Below are 9663 nucleotides of genomic sequence, written 5' to 3'. Positions count from 1 at the left end.
TTCCCAGCCAGGGCACGTGCCTGGGTTGCGAGCCAGGTCCCCAGTAGGGGGTGTGCATTGATGATTCTCTCCCTCTCTTTCTCCTTCCCTTCTGTCTAAAAATAAATAAAATCTTTAAATAAAGAAATAAACATGAAAACTCTTATACAGATGAAGCATATGCAAAACAAGGGAGAATAATGTAATATAAACTGCACCATCAGTTTCCAACACCCATGGCCAGTCATGTTTCAGCTCTATACCTGCCCCTACCTCTGCCACTGGGTCATTTTGAAACAAATCCCAGATATCATTTTATCTGTAAAAAAACTTGCATATGTGTATCTCAAGAAGATGTAACCACAATCACTACAATATCACTATCACACCTAAAAAGTTTAACAATTCCTCAATATAATTGTGTAGCCTGTGAATGTTCAGATTTCCCCAATTGTCCCTTAAATATTTGGTGTTTGTTTAGTCTGTTCAAATAAAAATCCAAACAAGGTTGGTTCATATACTGTGTATGGCTGAGAGCTGGTTCCTCTTCCTCTTCCTGCCCCACATCCCATACCTCTGTGGCAACATAGTGAAGAAATGAGGTTGTTTGTCCTATAGACATCACCAGTCTGATGTCCTCGTTGGGGGGTGGTTTTGATGCATTCATCTGTCTTCACCTCCATCAACCAGTGACCCTTTGTTTCCCAGGCTGGCACTCAATCCACTGAACCACACCAGCCAGGGCCCATTTTAACCATTTTTAAGTGTATGATTCAGTGGTATTACATGCATACATACATTCACAATGTTATTTAACCAACTCTACTATGAATTTGCAGACTTTTTTCATCTTCCCAAACAGAACTGCCCCCATTCTACACTAACCCCTCATTTCCCTCCTCTCCCAGCCCCGGGTAAACACCATTCTACTTTCTCTATGAATTTTTCTATTTTAGGGACCTCATATAAGTGGACTATTTGTTCTTTTGTGCCTGGCTTATTTCACTTAACATGTTTTCTAAGTTCATCCATGTTGTGGGACATGTGAGAATTTCTTTGTAAGGCTGAGTGGCGTTCTGTTGTGTGTACATAAACCACAGTTCATCTGTGCATCTGCTGACGAAATCTGGGCTGTTTTCACCTTGACTGTTCTGAATGCTGCTATGAACACTGGTGTGCAAGTATCTGTTTGAGTCTCTGCTTTCAATTCTTTTAGTAGAGGAATTTCTGGATCATTCTGTAAAACTTGGAGAAACAAAGTTTTATATTCCCACCAGCAAAGTATGAGGGTTCTAGTTTCTCCACATCTCTGTCAACACTTGCTATTTTCTGTTTTGTTTTTTTAATGATAGCCATCCTAATAGTTGTGAAGTGCTATCTCTTTGTGGTTTTGATTGCATTTCCATAATGACTAATGATGTTGAGCATCTTTTCATGTATTTATTGCTTATTTGAATAGCTTCTTTGGAGAAATATGTATTCAAGTCCTTTGCCTATTTTTAAAATTGATTTTAGAGCCCCGGGTGGTGTGGCACAGTGGATTGAGCACTGGCCTGAGAACCAAAGGATTGCTGGAATTCCCAGTCAGGGCACATGCCTGGGTTGAGGGCTAGGTCCCCCAGTATGGGGCGTATGAGAGACAACCAAACATTAATATTTCTCTCCCTCTCTTTCTCCCTCCCTTCCCCTCTGTCTAAAAATAAATAAAATTGATTTTAGAGAGAAGAAGAGAGGGCAAGAGAGAGAGATATTGATTTGTTCTTCTTACTTATGCATTCATTGGTTGATTCTTGTATGTGCCCTGATCAGGGATCAAACCCACAACTTTGGTATACTGCGACAATGTTCTGACCAGCTGAGCTACCCAGCCAGGACCACTTTGCCCATTTTTTTTTTTTTAAAGATTTTATTTATGTTTGGAGAGGGAAGGGAGGGAGAAAGAGAGAGAGAAACATCAATGTGCGGTTGCTGGGGGTCATGGCCTGCAACCCAGGCATGTGCCCTGACTGGGGATTGAACCTGGGACACTTTGGTTCGCAAGCCCGCGCTCAATCCACTGAGCTACGCCAGCCAGGGCTCTTTTTGCCCATTTTTGAACTGGGTTTTTGCTGTTGTTGTTGGTGTGTAAGAATTCTTTACAATCTGGATATAATCTCTTATCAAATATATTATTTACAAATACTTTGAGTTTAGTTGTTCTCAGCACCATGTTGGAAATGGATGGGGGAGCAGGGCAGCAGAGGAGACCCCTGATTGGAGGGGGGAAGTGCCCCATGTGAGAGAGGGATGGCTATGGCCTCAGGGATGACGAGACTGGATGGCTGCTGGGTGCCACCAAAGCCCTCAACAAGGTCCCTCACTGGGGCTCAGACCAGAGGAACAAGAGACGGATTGGAGGCCTGAGAGAGAGAGCAAATGGAGGTGGGAATGGCCACCTGACCCCCTAGTCCCGTCTCTTGGGAAGAAGAGATCAGCTGCTTGGAGGGGAGGGCGAGGGAGGAATAAGCATGGGGGAAGGGCAAGTTACAAGTAGCATCCTTGACAGATGGCGGCTCAGGATTCAGCTGTCTCCTTAACACCCCACCTCAACACTATGCATAGGGAATTCGGGGATTTCCCAAAACCTTCAAAACCGGAAGGACCTCCCCCCACCAAAAAAAAAAAAAAACCTTCAGAAATAAAGCGCCTGGCCCAAGAGCCCAATAAATGTGGGCTCTGTTCATTTTCATGGCTTTACTCATCTTAGAGGATCCCTCTTTATCACCTCCAAATCTCTTATTTGTTCCCCAAGGTGGCTGCGATCTCACTCAGCCCTTGAAGCCCTGCCTAGAAGCTCTCCATTGTTCCCTCAATATGTTGTCTTGAAATCCCACCTGATCACTTCCAGGAACAGAATGCCTTCTCCTCTGTCACTGACCTGAAGGGGTTTGGTCACCTGTGCGCATCAAAGCCCAGCCAAAAGCAAACAAGAGTTTACAGCCAAGAAAGTAAAGGTTTATTAATTGGGGAAATGGTGCCACCCCTGGAGTCACAGGTGAGCTTGTGCTCAAAGACCTGGCTCCCTGGTGGCTTCTTGGGGATGGGTGACATAGAGGACTGAGGGAATTAGGGTTGTGGTTTCCACTGACTCATTGGTGCTAAGGTAAGGGGTGGTCGATCATTGCATCTGGTCTTTATGTCATCCACGGTGCTGTTCCATCTGGTTTGGCACGGATTTGGTCAGTGAGATGCTCTACTGTCCTGGATCCAGAGCTGAAGCACAACTGAAGCCTACATGTTATCTTCCTCTGTGGTCGGCAGACCTGGGGCTTTGTTCCTGAGATCATCTGATGCTGACCTGAACTTCATTGTCCTGGTAGTAGTTAAGGGAGTGGGTCTGCAGTGGAGAGGGAGGTGGGAGAGTCAGGGTGTAGGATGAGACCAGCTTTTTCTTTTTCATTTATTGAGGCCAGTTTAAATCACAAAGACAAAAAGGAGGAAAGATCATACCAAAGAAATAAAGTTTCTGCGCAATTCTACCCTCAACTAAGTTCAGCAGGAAACAGGTGTCTCACCCCCTCTCCCCTCCTCAGGTGTCTCAGGACTGAGGACAACGTGATGGGGGAACTCATTTTTTCCCCTTGAATTCCAAATCCCTTGCCTACACATTTTCCTCCTTATAAAAAAGCTGGCTTGAAAGGAAATGTAAGTCGGTCTGTTAGGGTACATAACCTGCCATCTTCTCTGATAGTGTGCCATCTGAATAAAGTGCCCATAAAGATTCAATAAAGATTCAAAGATTCCCCATCTGCTTATTGGTTCTGGTGGTAACAAGCAGCAGGAACACTGGCTTTTCCGGTTTCAAAAGGAAGACGGTTTTGGGTTTTGTTAGCATTTCCTGTGAGTTCTTGTAAGAGCCAAGAGTGCGACTTCCGCCCTCAGCCCCGCCCCTGCCGCCCGTCAGAGACTCACTGCCTGTCAGAGGATCACCGGTACCCACCACCTCGCTGAGCCCCACTTGGGCTCCCCACTCTGGACCTCCAGCACTGCAGGATATCCCCTCTGCTCTTCCTGAGGCCTGGGCAAGGTTCAGTCCCCAGATTTTTTGCAATCTCAACCACTGTGGCTGTGGTTCCCCCCTCTGGGTGACCACACCCGATCCCTGCTGCCCTGCCCAGTGCCACTCATTAGGCCACTGTCCTCCACATACTGACCACCATGGTGCCCTTGGGGCCACTGCCTGGGGCCTGCTGGACTCCACTCATCTCTCTGCTTCTGGTCTACTGTCTGCTGCCTCCAGGTGAAGCAAGTAAACCTGGGGAGGGCTGGAGTTGGGGGGCTGGTAGAAGATGGGGAAACGGAGAAAGCTGTGGTTCGCTGCAAACACTCCTTGAACTCAGATGTGATGGGGGCTCACCAGTGTCCTGGAAAACTGTGGGGCCTTAACTCAGCCTTCAGGGCTTCCAGAGGACCAGTCCCTGGGTATGATTTGTCCTCCCCCCAACTCTTCTCTCTCCTCTGTACCTTAGACCTCTGCCTATACTCTTCCTGCTTCCAGGACCAGTCTTCCCTTTCACTTGGCTAACTCCTACTTACCCTTCAAAACTGGCTATAGTTTTCTCCTCCAGGAAGCTTCCCCGACCTACTAACTCCTATAGATTTGTATGGTTCTTCCTCAGCCTCCCTCCAATCTCTCCCCCGTCCTAGATCTATCACTTGCCCTTCCCACTGGACTAGCAGCACCATGAAGGCAGAGACCATCATATCTTGGCTTGAGGAGGTGTTGGATAGTAGGGCCTCAAGATGAATAGGTGTGGGGTGGGGCAGGGGGCACTGGATCAACCAGCAGAACTTTCCTCTCTTCCTGCAGGTTCCCAGGGGCAAAAGTTCCTGCTTGAGGTGGAGCCAAAAGACCTGGTAGTGCCTGCTGGAGGGTCCCTCTTGGTAAACTGCAGTACACAGTGCCCCAATCCTGAACTCATCAGCCTGGAGACATTCTTACCCAAGAAGCCAGTGGGCAATGGCCCAGGCTGGGCAGCCTTCTGGCTCAGCAATGTGACTGTTGATAGTAAGGTCTTGTGCTCAGGCTTCTGCAATGGCTCACAGATGGCAAGCTCTTCTAACATCACAGTGTACCGTGAGTGCATGCATCTGGAGGTGGGATAGGCCTCTGGCAGTGGTGGGGGCACATAGCCAAGGGTGTGGGGGAGCGGGCCCTGAGCTTGCAGAATGGACTAGGCCTGTGAGTCAGAGCTTGGACCTGAACATGTGTATGTGTGTGTGAGAGAGAGACAGACAGACAGACAGAGATGCACCTCAACCATATGCTAGGGCAGCAATGTAAATCAATTTATTTGAGTCCCAGAAAGCATTTAAAAATGACAGCACTTTTTAAAAATGTCTTATATTTTAATAGCAGGTAATACATTAATGGGGCTCCAAAATAAAAAAGTATAATAAGGTACAAATGTCAAATCTCTACCTAAGACTGCTGGTAGTGAGCAATTTTTAAAAAATTTTTATTGATTTGAGAGAGAAACATCTATTTGTTGTTCCACATAGTGATGAATTGGTTGTTTCTTGTATGTGCCATGACCTGGGATCAAACCTGCAACCTTGGCATATTGCGACGAAACTCTAACCAACTGAGCTACCCAGCCAGAGCCCTCTGTTCTAAGTGTAGATACCCACTCTAGTGCTCATTCAATCCTTACAAAAGTCCCAGGGCAGGGCGGGGGATGCACTTCTAAGCCTCATTTCCCAGCTAAGGAAATTGATGCTCAGTGGGGTGGAGTCACTTGCCAGGGTTCACAGCCCGAAAGTGGCCAGGCTGGCAGTCTGGCTCCCATGTCCCTGCTCTTAACAGGTGACATTTTCCTCTCCAGACTGTGCATTCCTCTGGTAATGGTTTCTTGTGGGTCCTTCCAAAAGTTTCTCTGCATTTAAAAGCATACTCATACATTAGATAACAGCAGAGAACATGATTGACAGTGCCTACCATTCTGTGAAGCCTTCATAGATCAGTATAGTATGATAGTATGTATGTGTAACCACGTGTGTGCTCGTATGGGTGTGTCTACACATTTGTATACCTACATGCCCATGAGCATATGTATCAGTGTCATACCTGTGTCTGTACAAATGTGCATGTATGTCTCTGTGTGCCTATCTGCATGTCTTTGTATCTCCATGTGTGAATGCCTACATTACCTATGTGTAGGCATGTTGTGTCAATGTGTCTGTGTGTGAATGTCTATGTCAGTATGTGTCTACATATGTGCATCTGTATTTCTGTGTAACGTGTACCTCTGCATGGATCTGTCTGTCTGTATCTGTGTCTGGAAGGTGCTTCTGCCCAGTGCTGTACAGGAGCATGTTGATCCTGGCTCATGAGATCTGACTGTGCTCATCTTGTCCCAACTCTGCTTCACATTAGGTAGCTTGACATCGGTACAGTGGGTGCATTTATACCGCAGAAATTGGCAAATGCTCCTTGTCTGGGCTGTCCCACACCACTCCCGAGAGCCCAGGCATTACCAGAACTTGCCAGGATAACACTAACATTGGTCTCCCTGACCAATGGTGCCTGAGGTTAATTAAGATGGAGGTTTCCTTATTAAATGTTCTAAAATTGTAAATAGTAGGATGTTAAATATTTTTTCATAGCAGCCAGTCCATGGGCCTCTCTTGAGATCCAGGCTCGACCTGTCAAAGGTGAGAATAAAAGGCTTCCCAAGGAGGTTAAGAGTTTGGTATGTGTGCCTGAGAAGGGTAGTGTGGCTATGTCTGGGAGAGGATCCAGCCTGGAGGTGTTGGGTCCCCCATGATCGTACCACAGCACCTTGAGCGGCTGCCCCAGGCAGGTAGACTGTGAGTCTTGAGCTCCTGGGAGTGATTGGGAAGGGCTGGACCAAGCTATTGGAGAGGCCAAGGCCAGAGTCCCGGCCAGAAGCTGGGAGGAGGGCCCAGGGAGCCCAAAGATGTGACATCAAAGAGGCAATTTGGGAAATCCACATTCTAACCAGGTTCTGCCTCTTTCTGGCTACGCATCTCTAGGTAGATCACCTCTCTGGCCTAGGTTTCTCTGTCCGTAAAAGGAATGATAGAGAAAATTGTACTTAGTTGCCATGTGAATGAAGGTGAATGCCTGGATGACATCTGGAAAGTCTAAGGAAAGCTCCAAACAGGAACTTTTATAATTACCATTAACATCATAAGTGGTCATAAACATTAGCACCCTTCCTTCCTTCCTTTCTTTAATTTTTAATCGTGAGGTCCTTGGGAACAGCAAATCTGATTTTTATTTCAGTGTCTGGCAAGGTCTCTGACAAAACAGGAAATAATAATCAGGATGCTAATGACAAACCACTTCCACTGGTGTATTTCTAATCCCTCTAGGTTTATCAACTCCAGGTTCACAGTTCTAATCCCTGGGGTAGGGGGTTGCAGGGCTGACTGATAAGTTCTGTCCTTCTCTCCTCCCATCCCACCAGGGTTTCCGAAGCATGTGGAGCTGGCATCCATGTCCCCGTGGAAGCCTGTGGGCAAAAACCTCACCTTGCGCTGCTTGGTGACAGGTGGAGCACCCAGAACTCACCTCTCTGTGTTGCTGCTCCGTGGGGAAGAGGTGCTGAGTCGGCAGCTGGCAGTTGGCGAGCCTGCAGAAGTCACAGCCACAGTGCTAGTCAGCAGAAATGATCACGGTGCCAATTTCTCTTGCCGCACAGAACTGGACCTGAGGCCCCAAGGGCTGGGACTGTTTCAGAACAACTCAGCCCCAAGCCATCTCCGAACCTTTGGTAAGAAAAGGGACCACAGATTGTGGGTGATGAGCTGAGCTGAAGCAGGGATGGCATGGCCATGAGGCTCCTGAGGATGGGCAGAGCTTCTAGGAAGGCCTGCCCTTGGCCATTGGGTGGGCACCTGTGGGAACTTTAGTGGAGCATGTGCAGATAGATGTGTCCAAGGAAGGGGTAATCCAGGTTGCAAGGTGTCCTGGGAAAGAAGGACCCTGGTTGGAGGGTATGTGTGTCACAGGGAAAGGGGAGTCCATGGTTGTATGAAACCTCCACTGGCTCATTTTCACTTTTCTCCCCAGTCCTGCCTGTGATGCCTCCTCGTCTCATTGTTCCCCGGTTCTTGGAGGTAGGAACATCCTGGCTTGTGGACTGCACCCTGGATGGGCTGTTTCCGGCCTCAGAGGCCCAGGTCCAACTGGCACTGGGCGACCAGGTGCTGAATCCCGAAGTCTCAAGCCAAGGTGACACACTCAAGGCCACAGCCACAGTCACAGCGAACACTGAGCTGGAAGGCACACGGAAGATTGTCTGCAATGTGACCCTGGGGGGCGAAAGCCAGGAGACTCAGGAGAACCTGACCATCTACAGTAAGAGGGGGCAGGGCAAAAACTGCTAGAAAGGAAAGAGAGGGGCTGGGGCATCATCGGCACAAAGGACAAGGGACTTGACTCCAAACTGAAAAGGCAGGGCCAGAGCCCTCAAAGTGGGAGGAGATGCAGCACAGGTAGGGCCTAAGCCTTCACATTCATTAGAGTTTGGCCTGAGTGTCCCAAGTTCGGGGGCGGGGGCCCACGGTAGCTAAAAGGCAAAGGCCTAGATAACCCGAGGGAAAAGATGCAGGTGGAGGGCTGGGCTGGCCCAATGTGAGGAAGTGGTTAGCACACCCCCATGCAGTGTCACTCCTTTAGGCTTCTGGGGGCCCATCATGAACCTGAGTGAGACCATCAGGAACCTGAGCGAGCCCACCGTCCTTGAGGGGACCACAGTGAATGTGACTTGTGCTGCTGGAGCCCGAGTCCAGGTCATGCTGGACGGAGCTCCAGCTGTGACCCCGGGGCAGCTCGCCCTGCTTCAGCTAAATGTCACCCAGAAGGACGACAAACGCAGCATCTTTTGCAATGCCACCCTGGAGGTGGATGGGATGGTCTTGCACAGGAACAGGAGTGTCCAGCTGCGTGTCCTGTGTAAGTAGTCACTCTGACCTTTAATCCCTTGCTCTCCCAGAAATACTTGATTTTCTCTTGTCCCATGGTACCTCTGGTGTGTCTGATCATGTGGTGGTCCTACAGATGGTCCTAAGATTGACCCAGCCAAATGTCCTCAGCATTTCACGTGGAAAGACAGAACGACCCAAGTCCTGCAGTGCCAGGCCTCGGGCAACCCGGTTCCCCAGCTACAGTGTTTGCACAAAGTCTCCAAGGTTCCGGTTCCCGTCGGGGTCCCATTCCGCGTTACCTTAAAACATAATGGCACCTACTACTGCTGGGCGGTCAACTCACAGGGCACGTACAATATCACCGTGGTGATAAACGTTCAGGGTAAGCTGAGGGGGATTTGTGGATCTAGAGGGGAAAGCATAGGCTGGGCAGGGTGTATTTAACTCCTCGCTTCTCTGCACAGCTCGGAACCGGAACCCCCTCACCATCACCATCATCATGGCGGTGTTCGTGACCCTGGGCTTTCTGATTGTCACCGCAGCCTTAGTATACGTCTTCAGGGGGCGTAGTGACATCTACCGTGTGAATCGGGGGAACAACTTTTTGCCACTCAAGTCTAAACAGCCTGACGAGGCGCTGGGACAGCAGCCATCCTGAGCCTCGCAGCACCGGGTAATGGGTCTACAACGACGGGAATATGTCTGTATCCCCGGGTTCCGCAACAATAAAGCCCTTAAAATCCGGAGTCT

General features: G+C 48.8%; 1 protein-coding gene across 2 annotated transcripts; it reads left to right on the top strand.

Annotated features, from left to right (window-relative positions):
- The first annotated feature begins 3924 nt into the window (after positions 1 to 3924).
- On the top strand, positions 3925 to 9656 carry ICAM3 (intercellular adhesion molecule 3). Of its 2 annotated transcripts, XM_028519113.1 has the most exons (7): positions 3925 to 4258; positions 4829 to 5095; positions 7452 to 7757; positions 8057 to 8344; positions 8666 to 8941; positions 9047 to 9295; positions 9378 to 9656. In XM_028519113.1, exons 1-7 carry the CDS (start codon positions 4177 to 4179, stop codon positions 9569 to 9571), a joined length of 1662 nt encoding a protein of 553 aa, XP_028374914.1. In that variant the 5' UTR covers positions 3925 to 4176; the 3' UTR covers positions 9572 to 9656. The 2 variants fall into 2 exon arrangements, with proteins under 2 accessions (XP_028374914.1, XP_035888215.1); XM_036032322.1 differs by lacking the exon at positions 9047 to 9295 and having other exon boundaries at positions 3934 to 4258.
- The last annotated feature ends 7 nt before the right edge of the window (positions 9657 to 9663 follow it).

This window comes from Phyllostomus discolor, chromosome 8 (genome assembly GCF_004126475.2).
Source record: "Phyllostomus discolor isolate MPI-MPIP mPhyDis1 chromosome 8, mPhyDis1.pri.v3, whole genome shotgun sequence".
NCBI lineage: Eukaryota > Metazoa > Chordata > Mammalia > Chiroptera > Phyllostomidae > Phyllostomus > Phyllostomus discolor.
This window is presented reverse-complemented; position numbering and strand designations above follow the sequence as displayed.